At 36.6% G+C, this 23,602-nt stretch overlaps 1 protein-coding gene across 1 annotated transcript in view; it reads right to left on the bottom strand.

Moving 5' to 3' along the window:
- Positions 1-1,499: 1,499 nt before the first annotated feature.
- The window catches only part of LOC138705577 (nuclear receptor subfamily 2 group E member 1-like), a 53,777-nt gene continuing 31,674 nt past the window's right edge, over positions 1,500-23,602 (bottom strand). The window contains exons 3-9 of the mRNA XM_069834179.1: positions 21,901-22,054; positions 18,959-19,134; positions 17,417-17,599; positions 14,178-14,386; positions 7,195-7,288; positions 4,075-4,230; positions 1,500-1,738 (exon numbers count right to left, since the gene is read on the bottom strand). Coding sequence (XP_069690280.1) covers positions 1,500-1,738; positions 4,075-4,230; positions 7,195-7,288; positions 14,178-14,386; positions 17,417-17,599; positions 18,959-19,134; positions 21,901-22,054 — 1,211 coding nt within the window. The remainder of the gene's footprint in view (positions 1,739-4,074; positions 4,231-7,194; positions 7,289-14,177; positions 14,387-17,416; positions 17,600-18,958; positions 19,135-21,900; positions 22,055-23,602) is intronic.

Consider the following 23,602-nt stretch of genomic DNA (forward strand, 5'->3'; position numbering starts at 1 on the left):
TTGTACATATGTGTATATATATATATATATTATGTATGTTTGTAATGTATGTACAAATGTGTGTAATATAATGTATGCATGTTATACAGAGTGAATAGTAAGTAATGTTGTTAATTTCATGGGGTTATTCTTTGAGATATTTCGAAGAAAAAGAGTTAAATACTATTTTGCTCGTTTTTTTAGTAGGTTATTTTACGACGCTTTATCAACAGCTTAGGTTATTTAGCGTCTGAATGAGATGAAGGCGATAATGCCGGTGAAATGAGTCCGGGGTCCAGCACCGAAAGTTACCCAGCATTTGCTCATCTTGGGTTGAGGGAAAACCCCGGAAAAACCTCAACCAGGTAACTTTCCCCGACCGGGAATCGAACCCGGGCCACCTGGTTTCGCGGCCAGACGCGCTGACCGTTACTCCACAGGTGTGGACTTTTTTTTTTTTGCTCGTTTTTGCCTCCTTTCAGACATAAAAATTGTTTCATGTTAAACATTTCATAGCGTGTTTTGGGAAAGCCATCGATTTACCATAATTCTCAATATGCTCAGTCAATTTAAGAGAACAGGATATTGTGATAATAAATGATTGAAAGAATTTTAGTTTTGTCCTTTAAATGTGCAGAAATTTGATCGAATAAATGTAACTTCTCCTTCTGAAAAGGAATGTAAAAATGTTCGGATCAAATTTCTGCACATTTAAAGGACAAAACTAAAATTATTTCAATTATTTACCATCAAAATACACTGCTCTCTTATATTGATAGGAACTGGGAATTAAATCAACGGCTTTCCCAAAACACGCTATGGAATGTTTCATATGAAACAATTTTTATCTAGGAAAGGAAGCAAAAATGAGCAAAATCGTATTAAAGGTTTTTGTTTGAAACATCTATCCTCGAAATTAATAATATTTCCTTCCTCATCTTCATCATTATTATTGCCCATTCCCTACACTAGACTAACACGAACACGTACACATACACTCACCCTAGAACACGACACAACTCTAAGATACAAATCATGCATAGCGTGGCCTGCCGAAGTAGTGTGCAACTTGAAAAATGGGTCACAGTCCTGTCACTTATCCGCAATATGCGGAACCCGAATAACATAAACATAAGCGAAGTGGGTAGGCATTAGATACACACACAGTTCACTCTGTATATGCATATAATGTATGTATGTAGTCTAAATTATATGATTTCCTTGCTGCCTTTAGAAATTGAAAATACAGTTAAATGAGTTGTAATATGAACCTCAGTACATAGTATATGAGCAAATACGTGCGAGTTCTTTACACCTGGTATTTTTCTTTAAGTTTTTAATGATAAATTATGCTTCAAAAGGTATATCATATTCTATATTGCGGATAGAATAAACCTAGATACCGTGCACATGACTGGAACATAACGATATCAGTTGTCACAGTACAAGGTTCCTTGTTCTTGTCCTTTTTCTGGCAGTCATATTCTACGAGAAAATTGTACTTTCGACGTATTCTCGACCTATCCCGAAGCAGACTTGACCATGTCCCCTAAAAGTCGTTCTATTGGGACGTCACCCACGGTCTTCCTGAAGAACAGTTCTTCGAGAGACTGTCTGCTGAGACTGCCTACAGATGGTAGCAGAAGTAGGAGCTTGCCGAACCTGGCCTTGTGTCTCGTGGCACAGTACTCGTGCAGCATCACGTGTGTCTGGTCCTGCAGAAGCTCCACGTGTGCTGCGTCGCGCAGACCTCGACATTCTGAAACAGGTTGCCACAACGTTGATAATACTATAACTTACAGTAAAATATCAGTATAACAGAATCCTAGGGACCTCTGAAATTATTTCGTTATAGTGAAATTTCATTATAAAGAAGTGCGTTATTTTTCTAAAGAAAAAAATTGCTCGTTCATTTATCTCTACTTACGCCGTAAATTCCACTTATTTTGCTTGTAGGACTTGAAAATAGCCTTAAATAAAATTAGCAGGTGAACTTACATTGCTTTGAAAAGAAAAAAAAAAGTTTAAAGAAAGACATAGAAAAAGAAAAAAAAAGTTTTATTAAGCTCTTAGCATGACAAGAGGTGTCGTGCTGCTTGCAAAGCCATGTTGTGAGATTGATGAGCTGTAATACGAGTGGATAAATCTCATCCTCGGCTTCACTGCGCATGTGCGGTATATGATAAGGTTAGTGGTCTAATTGAGGCGATATATAAGTGACGTGAGGCCGAGGATCTGAAGTCATTGAAATCTTTACACATATTCTTCGATCTCACATCACTTAAATATCGCGTCAACTGACCTACTAACCTTGCCATATACCTTGTAAAAGACTTTCAGACACTTCAGAGCAGACGATAACTCGATTTTATGAAAGAATGAATTGCATTTATTTATAATAAATACAAATACACATATACACAAGATCCTTCTTACGAGCCTGTACGGCCATTCGTGCTATAACTATGCACAGTTTGATTCTTCAAAGAGAGAAAGAAAAAAAATACTAGTCTACTAATAATAAAACTGTAACAATAATTATTATTATTGTTATCATCAATTATTATCATGGGAATGTAGGGATAAGGTTACTTTGGAGATCCAATCAATTATCAAAATAAATTGGAGAACCGAGTTATACCTCTATGGAGGAAGCAGAGAAGGCAGGCTGGGCTTAGCCTGGTTTCGTCTAGGTGCTTGGAGGGCACTTAAAATCAACGGAGAGAGGACGAGCATATATGTCCTCTTTGCGGTAGAGGCGAGACATCACATATTTTATCGGAGTGTGAAGCCACAGAAGCTCTGAGGAAACGATTCCTGCCAGAGTCCTTCATTACATCTAGCAGAGGGTACCTAGCAACTCGATTTTATGCTTACATCGGTGCACAGACGATTAGCTGATGCGCAACGAAGAGCCAAGGATGAGGATCGTAGCTGTGATTGGAGGCGCCATGTTGGCGAGATTACTGAGCTGTGATTGGTAGAGGGTAGCAAGTAAGGATATATTTTGTATCATAATAATACTGCAACTGTATAGTGACCACTTCAACTTCTTAACTTAAAGATTAAATTCAACAGAATAAATAAACAGTTTAGTCCTCTTCCAACCAATCTTTCCAGTTCACAATTGAAGGACTAATGATTATGCTATGTGGTCATTAAATATCTAGCTAATATAGTATGTATTTGTCCTTGTTGTGGTCCTTGTCATTATCGTAGTTCTTATCGCAATCGTGGTCCTTGTGATCTCTATCATAGTCCTCTTTGTGATCACTTTCGTGGTCCTTATAGTAATCCCTATCAAAGTGTTTTTCGTGGCCCATATCGTCATCGTTATCGTGGTCCTCTGTCGTGGTCCTTATTATCTTTGACTCAGGCCTTATCGCAATTCTTTCGTGGTTTTTACATGGTTCTTTCTTGGTTCTTATCTTTGTCCTTGTTGTCTTTCTAATAGCCCTTTTCGAAGTTCTGGTTCTTGTAATCCTTATCATGTTCCATATCGTGGTATTTATCATAATTCTTGTCGTGGTGTTAGTCGTGTTTCTTGCAATATGTTATTGTGGTCCTGATCTTTGTGCTTGTTGCCTTTGTTGTGGTCCTTACAATGTTTCTTGCTGTCTTTGCTATGGGTTTACGTTTGTCATTCAAAATTAATATTGTTCTTCCACTTTGACGAATGACTATCGTGTTACACGGTATATTTCAAACGTTCATAAAAGGTAAACGATCAAGGACGTAAAAAGGGTCTTACATCAGAAATAGACAACCGATAACATTTTGCACTGATGTGTACTTTGGAGTAGGATGAAAATAGGTCTACGCACGACCAGATGTCTTCCTGGCTACGTCGATATCGCGTGAACCGCGCTGTAGAACTTTTTCGTCGACCAAGAGTCGTCTCATTCCTTTTTTGAGGAACTGTACGTAAAATTTGAAGATTTATTTTAACACACTCTTTTCGTCAGAAATAGCCTCGAGGAAAATAATTATGGATAGTTATAAAACTTATGCATGACTCTAAAGTGCGAACTGAATAAAAATCACTTAAAGACCGAATCTGAAATGCTAGATATCGCTCTAAAAGTTAAAGTGCACCTGCTTTGAAGAGCACAAGCGCCTTGAGACACGCGAACTCCGTGTGGTCCACTCGCAGCAGCACGAATCGAGAGATCGTGTCCCGCAGTCGGCGGGCGTCCTCCTCCAGGATGCTGTGTCTCGTCACAGGCGCCACGGCTCCCCTCACCAGCGTCTCTACAAAGCAAAACACTACCAGATGGGAAAGAGAGGCCGCGACTCAATTAATATACAGTTCCAAATACAGGGTTGCGCAGAAAGAATAGTAGGATATAAACAGACCAGCATATTGTAAATATTACAGCAATACATATAGTAAAAACATAGGTGAAGGTGTACCATTTAATCATTAGAGACAACAGTTACTATTTTTTAAATATGACACCGAGTAAATGAACCACCGTTACAGACCGATTATTTAGTCCTGACAGCTCGGCGACGCGAAAGAGGGGAAGTAATAGGAGTAGCTAGTGGGAAAAGTTCTGGAATAGAGATAAGAGCCAGAAATGCAGTACAGCTTAACAGTACTGGAAACACACCGCTCTACCGCACGCGTGACATCTGATCGCTCTGAATGCATGCGAGTAACTAACCTGAACATCCCTTGGTGTAACTTAATGGACTCGCCTGACCCAGGCGCACATTATCGCCTACTGTCAAGACTAAATATTAGTACTGTACATTGTACGGATTAGCCACCGGCGTGGCTCAGTCGGTTTAAAGCGCTTACCTGCCGGTCTGAAGTTGCGCTCGGGCGCTGGTTCGATCCTCGCTTGGGCTGATTACTTGGTTGGGTTTTTTCCGAGGTTTTCCCCAACCGTAAGGTGAATGCCAGGTAATCTATGGCGAATCCTCGGCATCATCTCGCCAAATACCATCTCGCTATCACCAATCTCATCGACGCTATAACCTCGTAGCTGATACAGCGTCGTTAAATAACCAACTAAAAAAAATTGTACGGATTACTTCGGATGAGTGCTTGACGGGTTTTCTCCACTCGCGCAGGGATCCGTTATGACCTTGGGTGTCCTGACTTTTCATCTTATGGCTAGATGCAGTGTTACGAAATTTTTTCACCCATTTTACGATTGTTCGGTGATGGGAATTTTATCGTGACATCTTAACCTGAAATGGCGACGAATAATTCTTTGAACTGTAATGGGAGACTTGTTATTTAATTAAATTTCTAGAGTGAAAGAGCGGTGCTCTGCAGTTCACGCAGCCATAACTGCAAATGGCAGACTTTTCTCCACTTCATTCCATATACATATGCCACACAGGCGCAGACAATGCCTCTGTACTACGTAACTCAAAAATCAGGTTATTCTTTCTGCGCAACCCTGCATAAACATACATGCATTTCATTCCTTCTCAGATTTGATACCTAGAAGTAAAGACGAACAAAAAATTAATTAAAAAAAAAGATATTTCGTTCCTTCGCGGACGGTCTACAAAGGAAAAAAGAAACTTATTTTTTAGTTACAGTTTTGAAAAAGGAATTACATAAAATTGTTTAAAAGCTCTATCTCTAATTTAGTAGTGTACAGAAACCATTTATTAGACGTACTTAAATCTTATAGCAAATTGTACCTTTTTATTTATCTTAATTCCATATATTCCGTTATTCTTGCTGAGATGAACTATTTTTGTACTCTTCTCAATGTTTGTTTATTTATTTGTATATTTGTCTCACACTATTGCATGTTGCCATTATCACGGCTAAAGATAAACTCTACAGCCCTGCATTAAATAAATAAAATAAATAAAATTTATCTTAATTCCTGTATAGACATTATAGACAATATGTGGCATCTCCTCTGAACCAAACATGGTATGCTTATTAGAGCATTATGATCTCTCTGTGGTGACTTGTGGAAGGTAGGGTAAGCTTTCCTTTCTGCGCATGTTTGGCTCATATCTAATCTTATACTCGTGCGGATGCACCAGTCTTGCTGCTTCTTTGTTTCGCTTGTGCTGCTTGTGAGCACATCGATCAACTTGCCACCTGATTAATACTGTCATCTAGCGGTTATAGCTTCATTCAAAACTATAGGTCGCTACTTCGATCTGTACCTTAACTTACTGTACACCGCTATTGTGTAACGGTTAGCATGTCTGACGTGAAACTAGCGGGCTCAGGTTCAAATCCCGTTTGGGACAAGTTACCTGGTTGAGGTTTTTTCGGGGTTTTCCCTCAACCCATTAAGAGCAAATGCTGGATAACGTTCGGTCCTGGACACTCTACTCATCTCGCTAGCATTATCATTTTCATCTCACTCAGACGCTAGGTAACCATAACAGTTGATAAAGCATCGTAAAACAACCAACTAAAAATAAGTTAATTTACTGATTTGCCTGTGTATTTATTCACAAGTGGCGTGTTGATTGGTTGCTTGCTTATTATGGTGGATGGAAATCTTCGTGGATTGTACGAATACTAGTCCATGAAGTGCTGAACTCATATTCCCAACAGGCAAGAATGAATTTAATATTGATGTTGATGAGAAATGTTCCGTAAATGTTTGCCTAAAGTCCAGTAATTAAGAGTTAGGGCTCATTAACGTTCCATAAATCTATTCATCTTCGGTGATCTGACGTATACCACGTTGGTTTCTAGAATCGCGTGTTCAAACCTTCCTAAGGACAATGGATTTTGAAGGGTGTATTATACACATTCTTTGAGTTTCTTCGAAAGGATACTAAAAATAGGAGACCGATGTCGTAGATTTATGGCAAGTGAAAGAATCCTGTTGCTGAAAGAGTTTTACACAAAATTTGTTAGCTATTTCTTTCGCACATTGAATTTTTCGAAGTTGAATAACCTCTGTAGTTCAAAGTGTCGTTAAACTAAATAATACTTTTATTACCATTATAAACCTGCAACATATAACTTCAAACTTTAATTCCATTCTAAAGAAGCTGTAGAAGAGTTATTAATTTATCTGAAAAGTAAATAATCTTTGAGTGTGAGCTCGGTGATGTCCATGATGATAATTACTCATCTAAATTTATTTTTCTATAACATTAAATCTGTGTGAATGTAACAGAGTTTTTGTTAAAGGAAACGATAGAATCTTCCACCTCTGAGATAGATGTAAGGAAGGGGCAGACATAGTTACACTAGAAATAGTACGTTTGTACCTTCATCCACAGGCAGAGCCCACTGCGCGGCGCTAAGCACGAACAGCTCACTCCACGCCTCCTCCAGCAGGATGGCCTGGTCACGGAATGTCAGCTGTTAAACATCATATCGCATCATTGGGATAGTTATATACAAATGGCTTTTTTTTACAATGCAACAACAGGAAAGAATGATGGAGAAACATCTGAAATACGCAAATGCTAACTCTATCACAAAGGTTTTGCGGTTCATTGGATACCTACGTGAGCTCTAAGCATGATGACCACTTGTCTCAGTCTGAGGTTCAAATGTCCCATTTAAGGTATTTTGAGACATTGACAAAACAGAGAGGAATTTAAAAAAAGAGGCAGATAGATCTATACCTAGGCCTTAGGCCTAGTTACTGTATTTTAATCATGTCAAAATCATTTTGAAATACAGTAAGCACCAAAATAAACAGTAGACCCTGTTGAAAATGGATACCGTACTTTTATGTAAATAGTAATCTATGAACTACAGTTAAGTGAACTAGAACATAAATATAAACTTGTAAAACAGAATTCTGTGTATACTAATTTTTATATGTAAAACACCATCATATTCAAAATGCTTTCCAGTATTTTCTATACAACAATCATAACATTCACGTAGATTCTCAAACACACTTGCAATTGAAGGGTTCAGAATCATAGTGGGCCAAGCGCCATTTATTAAAAACGGAGAAAGCAAGGGTTAAAGTTAAGTGAATGCCATAGTTTAATGAAGATTGACACATCATTTAGTTTTATTGTGTATACTTTATATTACTTGCTATATGTTTCCATTGAATTATGGTGATAACTTTATTTTAACCCTTGTTTTCTACGGTTTTGGTAAATTGCGCTTGGCCCACTATGGTTCTGAACCCATCAATTAATAGAGGTTGCAGAGTTGGATAAAGAAAGGTACTCTTTTCCCTAATCCCACAATATTTTTGTCGCTGGATTCTTCATAAAGATGGACCCCTTTAACATCGGCATCGGGTGATACAAGATCAGGTGAATTGATGGACGAGGAAAATGTTTTCTACGGGAAATTGAGCTCCTCAAAGTGTTCGTTGAGCAAAATGAGTGTGTTTATCGCCGTATGGCTGATGATTTCATCTCTTCGCAACCATTGACTGTGACTTGCGATATTTCTTGTACGACAAAAATTTGAAAATCACATAAAAGCAGCGTGATAATGAGGTCTCTAATACCGATATTGGATAACAGTCTGGAGATGCCTGTCGTCCACAAAATATGGGTTCAATAAACGGTTTGCAGGTACTGCACATCAACATGATCCGTTGGGAATGAAGGGGTTTCTGTGTAATATTTGGTCGTTCAGTTGTGGGTCAGTTGCCTCCCGTGGTCAGTTTTCACAGGCACATTCCCTCCCTGTCGATTAAGGATCGACGATAATAACTCATTTCCCTCCCGATCACATTTTATCCAGAAATATAAACAGCTGTCTTCTCTCCAATTCTAAAACTCATTTCCCTTCCGGTCAGTAATTCTAATAAATACTGTATGCTCCAGTAAACATACAAGATCATATCGGAACATTTAAAAGACGTACCTTTGGACTAAGCATTCTTCATCTCCATTTGGTAGGTGACTATTTCGCAGAACATTCATTTCAAACATGCAAGCTTCTGATAAACTACCGGTACTTCAATTTTGTGAAATTTGTATAGCTGAAAATTCAATACATCCACCAGTTATATCGACCAAAAATATAGCCTACTGCTTTGGAACGTACTTTGCATGCCAAAGTTTTCATGTAAGTTCATTTCATGCTTTCATGAAGCTCATCCGGATGTTTATATTTTTACAGAATTATTAAAGAATATTCGAGTAGAACAAAAATAAAAGTAATTCTGCTATGAAACAATCCTCAACAACAAAGTTTTTTTTTAACATTAAGAAAGAGTGAATGAAGAAAGAACAATGCTGAAACTGATTAGGAAGAGAAAAAGAAATTGGCCTGGCCACTGGCTGAAAAGAAACTGTCAACAGAAGGATACACTAGAAGGAGTGGTGTATGGTAAAAAAAAAATTGGGGCAGAAAACAGTATCATATGCCAGACAACATTAAAATATAGAATGAATAGTATGCGAAGACTAACAATCAAACATTCTGATGTAGGCAGATAAAAAGTTATTTTTTTCTTCCACCATGTTAATAATGTCAAAAGAAGTGCTTAAACAAATTTTGACCACTCGACCGCAATTACGAGGCCGTCCAGAAAGTGATTTTCCCTGGGGCCGTTTTTCGAAAAAAAGCACAATTGCATGGAAAGATTTATTGAAACAGATACAATTGTTGCGCTATTTGTCAACATATCCACCACTGGAATTGAGACATTTTTCACACCATGGAATCAATTTTTGTATCCTTGTGTCGTAGAAATCAGCCGCCTGGGATCGGAACCAGCGTTTGACAGCCGTCTGCACCTCTCTGTCGATCCCATGATATGACACATGTCCGGTGGGGAATATGTTGAAAAATAGCTCAACAATTGAATTGTCTGTTCCAATAATTTTTTCCAATGAAGTTGTGTTTTCTTTCTGTTAACGACCCCTGGCGAATTAATTTTTTTACGGTCCTCGTAATTGCGGTCGAGTGATCAAAATTTGTTTTGTATAAGCACTTCTTTTGACATTATTAACATGGTGAAAGAAAAAAAATAACTTTTTATCTACCCCATCAGAATGTTTTGCTTGTAAGAAGAGGGTGGAAAATATGGAAGATTGGAGAATATTGGATTTGCAGTGGAAGATCTGCCCTTGGGTAGGCAAATGAATGAATGATTAAAGAAGCCAGTAAACTTCAGTCCCTCATCTACGGTTTCGATATAGATGAACTATCTATCTCAGAGTCTCTCTCTGCAGTCGCTTTTGTTGAAATGGATAAAGATTGTTAAAATTTTGATAAACATAAGATTAACAAGCTAACACTTCGAGCATTACACTATATATATAGTGCTGTATGCTCCTTCACTATGTATACCACCGAAATAGATATTGATGTTTTAGTTTAAAAAAAAAAAAAAAAAAAAAAAAAAACTCGCTAAAAATGTAGCAACACTTTCTGAGGGCAAAGGTTTAAGCTCCAACAGTTTAACTGTAATCCTATTTATAGAGTTAAAATCTGGCAAGCACTAAAAATACTGTAATTTTTTTAGTCCTTATGGTTTCACGTATCTGTCATGAGTAGGGATCCTATGTTACGGTGAATAAAAATTTTAAATTTTGGTGTAAAATTTGCTTAATGTCGGTGTTATTTTGCACAAAAACATAAATTTGATGCTATTTCACATTAAAAAAATATAACTTTTTGACTCTCGTGCAAAATACATTAGGGCTACTGTATGTTTCTGCAAACAATAGAGGTCTGTATCATTAAGTGAATCTTACGGCTCTTCGTACACTTTAACAAACTTAACTGTTTTCTATCGGCACTTACGTGTTGTGTAGAGAAATTTCTGTAAAAGTCTTCTATTCTGTGTGTGAATAATAGTCTATACTTATAAACTAACAGGACCACAAAACATTCAGGTTAGTTCTACTCTATATTTAAAAATAGTCGCTCGAAATCCAGATTGAATATTAGATTCAAAATTCCATATTGGAATAGGATTTGAATTTAAATATCAATCTTTTGGCACGAAATTTTAACTTAAAAAGTTAAAATTGCTATTGTAAAACGCAATTTTCGAAATAAATTCGTGCTGTAAACAAAAATTGCGCTCCTATATAAAATTTCGCATTATTTCACGAGTTTGTATTTTGACCTGGAAGGACTTGAAACATAAACTGTTTGTTTTTATCAGATGAAAAACCGTATTTCATGAATTTGTGGTTTGCGAAAACTAAGTATCTCTAGTCACGAGTGAGATTCTAGTTGAATAATTCCAAACTGAGTTAAAACATTCAGCATATTGCTTCTGATTCGGTAACATTGTAAAATTCTTTTGCAGAACGAAAAGTTACATTTGTTCGCATCAAATTTCTGCACATTTAAAGGACAAAACTAAAATTCTTTTAATCATTTATCAGTCGACCTGGTTGGCAAATTGGTATAGTGCTGGCCTCCTATGCCCAAGGTTGCGGGTTCGATCCCGGGCCAGGTCGATGGCATTTAAATGTGCGTAAATGCGACAGGCTCATGCCAGTAGATTTACTGGCATGTAAAAGGACTCCTGCGGGACAAAATTCCGGCACATCCGGCGACGCTGATATAACCTCTGCAGTTGCGATCGTCGTTAAATAAAACATAACATTTAACAACATTTATCATAATACAGTGCTCTCTTATATTGGCTGAGTATATTGAGAATTAAATCATTGACTTTCCCAAAACACACTATGAAATGATTGACATAGAACAATTTTTATCTCGAAAACGAAGCAAAAACGAACAAAATTGTATTAAACTTTTAAATTTAAATATCTCAAAGAATAACCCCCTGAAATTAATCACATCATTTAGGTATCTTCAGCTACTTCAGGTAACAAAGCAAGACATAAATAGAAATTTATGTACTGTACTTTGCTTGAACAAATCTTCAGATAACGATATTAAACACAAAAGTTGAACATTGAAAAGTTAAAATCTTGATGTTTTCACCTAAAATTGATTTTAATTTATGATTTTATTTCTGAGCTCGTGAGTACAGAAGTGGATTCAATCAGCAAGATCCATATTTGTACGTTTAATAGATGCCTAATCACTCCTATGACTAATACTAAGAGCAGAGGAGCAAGTATTGTATCGAATAATATATACGATTCAGGAACATTAGCTTTCTCACAAGAGGATAGTCCTTCTGTAGGTCTGCATTAAAGTACACATTTTGGTAGCGTATTTTTCATGAGTTTAAATATGTATTACAGTATGGTATTTTGCTACAAAAAGAAAGCAAATAGACTTAACTCTACAAAATGCGCATCTATAGTGCACATTCACTTAATTTTCAATTTCATAAACAATTTGCATTTTCCTTATCAATGACAACAGGTTTCGACAGACCGTTTAATACGTGTAGGTCGTCGATATAAAGAACTACACTATACGCTAATTTTGCATTCAACTTCTAAATATATTGTGTACCATGTAGAGAAATTTATATTCTGTACTACAGTATCACATACAAACACACCCAAACGCAATATTTTAATTCGATAGAAATGCTGCTTTAAAGTTGAAAAAGTAATAAATTAAAAACAATAACTTACTTTTTACTGTGAAAAAACTAGACATTTAGGCATCTCGATTTACGTTCAGGAAAAGTCGAGACAGGTTCAAAAGGAGAACTGTCCCGATTAAATTGATACGTTTAATAACTTTACTTTCAGTTTCTAATAGAGGTGCGGTGTGGCAGCATTTGGCCGTCACAGCTTCGGACAACTAGCTGTAAAAGATACTAGCGATTTTCCATAGTGCGACTTTTGTGTTCGGATGATATCTTGGTGATTGTGAATGTTTTCATCACGAACCGACAGATGTTTATGTTTACTGCTTTTCTGGAACTCTACTAGTAGAGTACGCTGTAACCGATACCATGTCTTATATCAGCAATAACCCCGGCGAGTATACTAAAAACAAAACACGCTCTGAGCTGTGTTAACGCGATGTGTAAGCGCGTATATTCCCCAGTGGCGTAGCATGAAATTTTGAGCAGGGGAAGCTAACTCAAGTTTTTTTCTTGCAATATGAGAAAACGTATTACAAAAATACAGTCTTAAAATTAATAGTAGTCGACTTCAAGTCAGCAGTCGAAGATTGGTTGGAACCTCGTAAGTAACACCAATAAGGCATGACCTCAAATGATACGCAGTAAAATATGATTTCACGGTTTACACATATCTCTTAACAAAGTTAAAGTTTCTCTGTATATTTTATATTTTATGTTACAATCATTAGCAAAATAATAAATAAATAAATAAATAAATAGACACGTATACGTATAACATTAGCTCACTCCCTGTCATACTTAGAGAAATCACAATATTAGTATCATTACGTACGTATGCGTCTGTCTTTTGGTTGTGTCCTTCATTGACAGCAAGGGAGTCGGTCATTTGTTTTTTAAATCACACTTTTGTTCGTAAGTCAGTCTTGATAATACAATTGTCCTAAAAAAATTCAAGTAAATTGGTGTCAGGAACTGTTATTTCGCTCATTATTTATTATATCAGCCACAATGCACACTAACACTTCAACTGAACACAATTGACGAAAAGGGATAACTCGGAAACTACTTATTTTAAATGTTAAAGCTAGCTTTTGCGAGCATTGCGACTAGGGTAGTTTAGTTAGAAAGGGATGGAAAATCTGCGGGGTGGATTACACAGAAGAAACCAATTTGCTTGGAAGCTGGTGTGTGCAGGCTTCTTGTTTACTGCTGCATCACAAATCATCCTGAGCTGCCGCATCACAATATTTAACGCGTAAATATAAATTCTATTAAAATTAATAAATAATTTTCTCCATAAACTGCCGGTTTATTATGAAATTAATATTAACTGGGGAAGCTAAGCTTTTTAGCTTACATTGACGCTACGCCACTGATATTCACCCAAGAACGTTTACGAATGATTATGTGAATCATTCTTGAATATGAATATGTGCAATGTAGGATGTGTCAAAGAGTTACCGACGTTAACCATTTGCCTTTTGAGTGGGACGAATATTAATTTTGTTAGATCTCAGTTATGTTGTCCTTCAAGTTACTCTTGCAGTTGTCTGGGCTTTGGAGCTGTCACATACACGTACACCAGTCGCCATCGCTATAAATCACATATCAATCGGACATAGCGATTTCTCAGAGCTGTGATTTTGGAACTATAGTCACGGTCGGAACCAGCAACAAAATCACGGGCCTTCAAATCACACCCCTCCACTAATTTATAATAATAATACGACCCTGTTTGAAAATAAATATTGTTTTATTTACTACTCGAACTGGACGAACTACCTGGAGGAATGAAGGTATGCTTCGCGCCCATTTCACTGCCAGGAAGAGTAGCTTTGCTGCTGATTCGTACACGTTTTCGGCCGGCAGGAGCGTGAGACAAGTGAGGTCGAGTGGACGTAGTGTGTACTGTTGGTTTAGAGATGGCGCAGGAGTCAATGTTCCTGCTTCATTCGCTCGATAACCATGTGTAGTCCCTCCGTCGCAGACGTCTATGAAAAATAACACAATGAACACATCAGCTGAGCTTCCTAATCTTTATTCAGTACAGACAATAAAAATAACACAGTCACTTCAGATTATTAGACTTTTCCACCGTGTCCTGGAATTTGACATTTTCAAAATTTTGGAACTACATATATGTTCCATTCATTAACAGGGCAAATAGTTAAGACCAAAGGGGTGCCTAATATGTTGGGCTCGTTACACGAGGCCACGTCGACTCTAGTAGAAAGTCGGAAAGCGGAAACTTGGCAACATGTGAATCAGACATCAGTCTTCATAAGAGCGAATTTGAAGGAAACGCGTGGAGTATGCGATTTAAGCCTTGCTTTCGCATATTGAAGAGTATTTACAATTTATGCTGAGTTTTTCTTTTTAAGATTAGGCATAAAATCAGCCAAGTATGGATTTCTAAAATGGTACTGAGAAACATTTGAAACAGCAGACGATATAGAACCAGAAAGGAACGAAATGGTAGATGCACCGGTAGCTTCATTTTTTAGAGTTATCCAAGACCCTGATACTTTTAGCTTTGAAGCTGATACATCCAGCCTTCTGAACATTCAGGTTATGCCTCTTTTGAGGTAAACTCAGGGTTACATTGCTCACTTTGTATTGATTACTTGGTAAAGAAAGAAACCAACAATAAAGATATTTATTTTGACACTTTGAATGGAGGGAGACTTAACTCTTTCTTCAGATTTTGTACTTTACATGGCAACAATTGCCTACTGCATTGCAAACATCGATTTTAAACAGAGTTAATGAAGAAAACTTTGCAAAATGTGGAAATCAAAAGAAGTTGTTGTAGTTACTCTCAAAAACAGTTTCATGTAGTGATGTTGGCTTTGTAAACTATGTATGCCCACGTGCGATGGAATATGTTGAACTTGCTGATAAAATACTTTCACTCATTATTATGAAAATAATTAAATAATAATTATTCAAAGGCAAGGAATGATATCATAGTTGCCAGTAAACCAGTATATGGTAAGAGAAAATTGCACACATTTTAGAAAAAGTTGTGAAAAAATAGGCTTAAATTAGATCAAACGTATTTAATATAGTGTATAGCCTAGGCCTAGACATTTAGGTCCAGGAATTGCATGTAATGTAATGGAATAATGCCATATAGACGTCGGAAATAAGATAAAAATATGTAATAATAAAGACATTACTCTTTTAAGATATCTACAGTGACTGTTTATAAATTAATATTACTGAAGTTTGAAAAAGGTGGCCTAGCCTAACTGAATAGATCCATTAATTCTGGTTGAAAACCAACATAGGCCTATGACCTAAATAAATTACAATGTAACAAAATGTGTTTAATATTCACGCCTATGAATTGTGTTCGAGGTTTGTACAGTAGTGGCAAAAAAAAAAAAAAAAGAAAAGAAAAAAAAGAAAACCGGACCGACCCTTGTAGTTTATTTCAGAGCCTTGTTCACTCCAGAGCACTATAGACTGGTAACTAAGACTTTCGTGGTTCGAATCCTGCCTGCGAAGGAAACTTTTTTTTTGTTCCTTATTCAGATTTATTCCCAATACTTTTCGATTGCTGGTAAAATATCGCTGCAATCGAAAAGTATTGGGAATAAATTTGAATAAGGAACAAAAAAAGTTCCCTTCCCAGGCAGGATTGGAACCACGAAAGTCTTAGTTACCAGTCTATCGTGCTCTGGAGTGAGCAAGGCTCTGAAATCAGCTACAAGGGTCGGTCCGGTTTTTTTGCCACTACTGTACATAATGTAATGGAATATTTTTGCAAACAATATAAAACTATAGCAATTGGGAAATAACGAGAAAAATAATGAAGACACGACAAACCCCTTACGAATCCTTGTATTAAATTACAGCAATTTTTTTACGAGATCACATTATTCAATATATTAAAAATATTACTTTACTTTGTTGTAAATATATATATATATATATATATATATAATCCATACTGTATTTATATTGACTCCTTGTACGACGTATGATTAACTTTTTAACTGTTTTCTTCTGATATTAACATTAAAACACTTTGGTTCTCTAGGTGAAGTATGACAGCAGTATGACTGACAAGGGCAGACGACACAATGTTGCCAAGTCGAACCTTCCGACCTTCTTCTATAGTCGACCGTGGCCAGGCTAATCCGGACGACTAAGCCCGTATAGACTAACACCTTTTGTGTACCGTCTTGAATACGTAAGTTTGTGTTTATACTTCATTAAGGTTTATAATTTCAATAATTCTCATTCTGAAGGTGAGGGTGAGCCCCTAGCGCTACGTCAATCAGGGCGGACTATTACGTTGACCCCTGGCTAGGTGCATTCTCACCGAAAGCTGATCGTGCTACGATTCGTCGTATATCCAGGTTCCACGCAGACAACGCCACATGTCTCTAGATCAGCCCCCCACTGCAAACAGTGATCGATAAAGTATATTATGAAGAAGAGAATGGAGATTGAATGGACTTATCTTAATGCCTAGCATGGGAAACGGGAGAAACCCGAGAAAAAAGCACATGATAAAGGAACTGAATTGTTGAAAAACTAGTAAAACATAAGATGAAGTGTGTTTCACCTTCGTGATACTCTTTCAAATGTAGCTGATGACAATAAAGTTGATAACGATGCAATAACATTCCTTTTAATTACCAGTGAAATATTAATTAACAGTTTGTAAGTATAAATGTTATTGAAAGCGTTCTTTTATATTTCTGTCCAGCTATCTCTTAAGCCATGGTTTTTCTGAACCGACGCATGCGAGTTGCGAGGTCCGTCTCGCACAAATCCGGACTACACGAGAGATAGTGAGTGGTTTCTATAACAGCGAGATGCGAGGTCTGCGTACCTCGCAACTATAGAACTACTCACTGTCTCTCGTGTAGTCCGGATTTGTGCGAGACGGACCTCGCAACTCGCATGCTTTACACTCTTGAGAATCTCTCGTGCGCTGTTAAATAAGATACACTCTTTAGTTAGTATCCACTTCTCTAATAGAGGTGTATCATTAACTTATCTCTGACCTTTGACTTCTGCATTGCTATCGTTTTCTGGGTAAGACTTGGCCTCTTCCGAACTCGTCACTTCGTCTTCCTTGGCGCTGGCGGCTGACGACGACATCGCGCGATTCTGTTGCTGGTAGCTGCTGGTCGCGTTGTTAGGTGATAGAGGCGGTGATCCTAGCGACTGCAACTGAAACTGCAGACCTAGTAGTAAACAAAGACAACGTAATGGGTTACTTCACTTTCTATCTTTTAGTCTGCTGCAAACATTAATCTAAATATTTTCATGTAAATGAACATTCTCACCTTCCTTAATATTTGTAGAAAGTAGTTTTTGGCACATTATCTGCCTGCCAATATATTTATAGCATTTTTGAAAATATAGGGTCATCTTTAAGCTGCACAACATTCTTCAATCAGGCTACGTTCCAGAAACCATCTTTCTTTCCCACTTGAATCATGCCGCATCTTAAATATTACTGCACAGTAGAAGTCATGATGGAATTTAATGATAAAAGTATAAGAAATGAGAGTTAAATATAGCGCCAGGTAGGCCTGTTTAGAATGCAGAAGTAACAATGTCAGACTATCCACCAAGTAAAATAAGGAATGCAGAGAAGCTCAAAATAAGATGGACCGACTATTAATTTCATATTTGAAGCCGGTACGGACCATGGGCCTATTGATCTAATGTGTTGTATATTAATGGCGATGACGATTGTGGTTATTATTATTATTATTATTATTATCATTATTATAGTTATTGCGATTATTATTATTATTATTATTATTATTATTATTATTATTATTATTATTATTATTATTATTAAACTTTGCATAAAACACAGCGCTCAACACAATTAAAATTTTACAAAACCCTAGCAGTTCCATTATTAACTTACGGCTCAGAAAACTGGTCATTAAACCGCGCATCAAAAAGAAAAATTCAATAAGTGAAATGAAGTTCCTACGAGGTGTTGCCGGTTATACTTTATTGGATCATCAAAGAAATGAAAATATCCGACAATTATTAAATATTTTTAATTTAGAAGAAAAGTTTAAAAATCAGAAACAAAATTGGTACCAACATATTACAAGAATGACTAATGACAGATTACCAAAACAAATTATGGATTATGCACCAACAGGATATAGAAATGTCGGAGGAACGAAAATAAGATGGACAAATAATTTAAGCCTTGAAGACTGAACAGGCCAATATTCCTAATCCCTGTAGCTGAAGAAGAAGATTAAACTTTGCGTGAAATACGAATTATTTATTATAATACAGCTCATAGGTTAATGTGAAAGCCTGAGATATTTCACTCATTTTTATTTAAATAGGCCTCTATACTTCTCTATTATATAATGGAAGAGGTAGTTTCATAAGCTTATATACATGTGGACATGTTTGTGTTTCTTAACAATTAAACACATTTTCCGATTTTAATAAAAATTCATTAGCAACCGAAGTCAATCGCTTTATCATAAAAATTATTATATCGCGAAACTACTGCAAATACAGCAGCAGAGTGAAGTGAATTGCGTTGACACTGTTCATACCTAACGGCGCCGTGAAAGCCGACGAGGACTGCTTGATGGCCGCGAATGGCAACGCAGCTGTTGCGACGGTGGCCGGGTTGTAAGTCAGCAGTTGCTGCTGCAGATACGCAGCCGCTGCCGCCGCCGTGTTGTGCTGCAACCCGCCGCACAGCGCCGCAGTAGGTGCCTGCACACTACTGTAACCAAAAAGAAACGGGGCTTGTTAACAACATGCCGTTAATAGTGTATATGTTACGTTAAAAGGAATTAATCCGGGAATTATACATCTTTTTTTCCTACTATCTTTAACCACCTCTTTTTTCTGACTTACATACCATTGCGGATAGGGGAGAGAGATTCTTTAGATCGTACACTAGACATGTCACAAATGCGGGTCTCCTTGGCCATGGGCTCGGCATGACGTAGGACCACCGCAGAGACATCACAGGACAATCATAAGACAACGGACAAACACTCAGTCCCGTGGGCGGAAGATAAATTTCTTCCATTGTCCACGCCGAGAATCGAACCTCGGACCGCTTGCTTGGAAAGTGCGCACGTTTCGGTTATTATGTAAATTCGCCTTTTAATCATATTTACCGTAACATATAGGCCTACGCATTACTGAAAGCAGTCAATTCAGTTGGAGCAAAATATGACGACCAGTAGGGTATAGTTCCTGCGCGTTACTTAGAGACTTCAATTATTTAACCGTCATAAAATGACCTATATAATTGCCGAAATAATCAGAATGAAAACTCCTACCTATTTATTGTAATAAAAGCGTTTGCATAATACATGCAGAGTTTTGAATCCTTAAGGGACTAGGATTGAAAATTTAAACTTTTTCACATTTTTATCATAGGCCTATACTCACAGAGAGTATATATATATATATATATATATATATATATATATATATATATATATATATATATATATATATACACACACACAGAGTGAAAGTGGAATAGCCCTGCAGATTAAAAGGGACAACTTATATGAATAGAAAACCTATATTACGTTTAGTGATTAAATGCACGGTTAATCAGAAAATTAAGTTGGAAGTTTCAACAGTCTGGCAACATCGCCCCTAACACTCTTTTCTTTCTTCACGTAATACAGATGTAACAGGTCAACGATCTCAGGTCTGTCTCCCTAGGTCAGCCGTCTCAATAGGGCCTCCTCGGAGCACTTCCTCCTCTCTCTATTTTTTGTATGTAAAAGTGGAACAAGATGCGGGAGCAGTTCGTGTATCTCCGGATGACGTCATTGACCGCGACATTTGAATAAACATCTGCAACCGCTACGATGTTGTGTCCAGCTCCGAGGAAAGGATGTCCTTATTACCGCAAATGTATGAAGAAATAAAAGCTTTCATAGGGCAAGTGAAATTGTGAGAGTTGCAAGTTTCAGTGGGTAACTGTTACTACTTTATTAATCTAAAATTGTTACCTAATTCGAATCAAGACCAGTGTAACAAATATAATGAAGTACTGAAGGACTTGAGAAAAGAATTTGAGGCCAGATTTAAGAATGTTTTGAATTTCTAAGATGTTTTGGTTATTTTTAATTATCGAAAACATCACGAACTATATTATTTAACTATTATTGTAATTAATATATTAATATTGACGTATCATAAAAATATGTACTTTAACAACCAACAAGTTTAATTGTAATTTTATTATTATTTAATTGAATTTTATTTAATTAAATATAGTGTACACTTAAAAAAAGAAAGATACCAAAAACCATTTACTAGAAATGAAGTATTGTTGTTGTTTAGTCAACTGTCCGAAGACAGGTCTGAACGTCACAAGTGATACCAACAAGGCATCACTTAAAGCCAGGAGATAATGGGGTAAGATGGCCAGTTCCTTGTGCTTAAATAATTACGTAACATGTATGATTCTTCATGCTTCAGATATCTTATTTTTACTCATTGATATATCATTAGAAAATAAATGTATTATTATTATTATTATTATTATTATTATTATTATTATTATTATTATTATTATTATTGCAAACTACTTAAGAAATTTTATTCCTTCCGAAAATAATCGTCTATTGTGACAGTACAACTCAAAAGTGCAGATTTGTGGCATTTCTCCCTCGACAGTTACAACTTAGCTCGCTCATGCTTGTAATATGAATCAACGATCGGCTATCTTCGGGTATTGCGCTTATCTCTTCTGCTGACTACGCTATCTACATTTGCTCCCTGTAACAACTTTCATGCGTTGGCCTTGAGACGCCTGCCCTAGGTGAACCTCTCCCTCTCTGACTACAACGTTGTAATCTGTTCGCATGTTCAGTGGCTTGAAATTAGTGATTTTTAAATTACATTTATACGAAAACCGTCCAAGTTATGGAAATATACCAAAGGAATAAATAATTATTTATTAGTTTTTCTATCGATATGAAAAAAAATTAGAGAAAAGTATGAACTTTCCATCAATATGATGTTACACTCTTGTTATATACAACATGAGCTATTCGCTCTGAAAATCTGCAGGTTATTTCACTTCCGACCTGTATTTCTACTGCCCTTTGCTCCAGCTGTACTCTACTCGGTTCTACTCTGCTCAAGTCTTCCATCTATATTTTTTCTCTATTCTGCTCTAGTTCTCGTCGACTATTTCTTCTCTGTTATTTCAATTCTATTTTCCTCCAGTTATTCACCATTTATAGTCTGCTGTGCTCTGTTTTTGTACTCTGTACTTTTGTAGTTGTTCTACCTACCTTCTACAGAGTATAATATTTAAAGTTTCAAAATCAAGTTTGGACGAATATGAGTACCTAGACAATGGCCAAATGTAGGACCAAAATAACAAAACCTGTGCTCACTAAAACTGTAAAACATGGCACGACATGTGAATTGCAATGCTTAGTCTACATAAAAACACGCCACACCAGGCTATGGTACGCTACACTGATCGCTCTATAAACCACGTTACCCTAGTCGGGAACAGAGAGCTGCTGTCGCAGGCGGCAGGTCCAGGAGACCGGGGGGCGGTGCTCCCGGGTGATACAGAGCCCGTCGTGCACCGCTGTAGTGGTGATGGTGGTGATGCGACAGTGGATTCCGAGGCGCTCTCTCGTGCTGCACCGCTGTAACATTTTACAAGTGACTAGTGAAATCTGTCCAGGTTAGAGAAATGTATTGTCTCTGTTTTCAGATCACAGACAAGATGACAATAGTGCGTGAAGACCTCACTACACTGATAGACATTACTGAATAGAAGCTCACTAATTTTGAAGTATCTGGCTTGTCTGAGTGTTTTATTCTTCTTACCTTCTTCGTTTTTGTGGGGTAAAAGAAAATAGGAAATACACAGGTAATTAAAAAATTCAACTGACAAACTTTTACACCTGATCAAATATTATATAGACACATTGGCTATTCCCATGTTATGAAATGGCAATATATAAAAGAGAATGGTCGCTAGAATCTCCACTGTCGAAAATTAACTTTTCCTAACTACCGCAATACTTGCAAGCTCCATGGAGTAATACTTTGGCCATATATAAGTTGTTGTTTTGAAAGTGCATTAGACTGATCAATCTCTTATATGTGATCAGGGGTATTACTTATTATTTCATGTCAGCTCTACAAAAGCCTTTCTTACTGTATCGTACGGAAAAACGATATAATTTGAGCGCGCCAGAATTAAATACCCTAACCCAAATTAACCCATTATCGTATTATCACAGTTTAGTATATACAGTTGCGAATCTCAATACTTACTAAATATGCAAACGTAGACAGTTGAAATATGCATCCATAGATAGTTGCTAGCCACCAGGATCGCTACTATCGCCTCATCACAGACTCTTTCCCTAGCAGACGATAAAATGTATTGTACTTTTGATATCGTGTTCTTTTGAAAAATTAACACCTTCCTTCCACTATTGAAATACGGAATACATAAGGTTTATATATTATTTTCATAAAGTATATATTATATTTTATAAACTCACCTTCCTGGATCTTTCGGAAGGATAACTCTGACCTCTTTTTCTCAGAATGTATAGTGCAACAAACGTCTCCTTGTCCCATATTATTACTCAAATTATTGTATTTTAGCCATTTACAATTATTACAACCGATAACGAACATTTCACAGTTTACACAATTTTTCACAACAATGCGAAATGCGGCACAGTCAATGCCTTTTTGATCTAGACCAGATAATTCAATACTCAATTGTAGTATTAAAATACAGACAAATTGAATGTGCGGAGTATCATACATTACATTATGCTTAATTATAATGTATAATTGCGAATTTAGGAATATAAGATATAGTAAACATAACATATAATATTTCCATATGAATGGCAGGGCATTGGAGACCACTAAAATTAGACAGAAAGGGGCAACTGGGACAGTAAACATAACCTATAATTTCAACATATCTAAATATTCGTGCGGTGCAACTGAAAATTATTGAATCGTGCATAAATGAACGGACAATAATTTCGCAATATTTAATCGAAATAAAGGCAGGTAGGTTTATTACACATAAACAACATAATTTTCACACCAAAAATAATATTACACCTTAACTCGCAAGGAATTTTGTCTGAAGTGTATCCTAATCATTGTTTTAAATTTTATTAATGCAATTACACTACATTTTAGATAAATATATGTTA

Source organism: Periplaneta americana, chromosome 9, assembly GCF_040183065.1.
Source record: "Periplaneta americana isolate PAMFEO1 chromosome 9, P.americana_PAMFEO1_priV1, whole genome shotgun sequence".
NCBI classification, from domain to species: Eukaryota; Metazoa; Arthropoda; class Insecta; order Blattodea; family Blattidae; genus Periplaneta; species Periplaneta americana.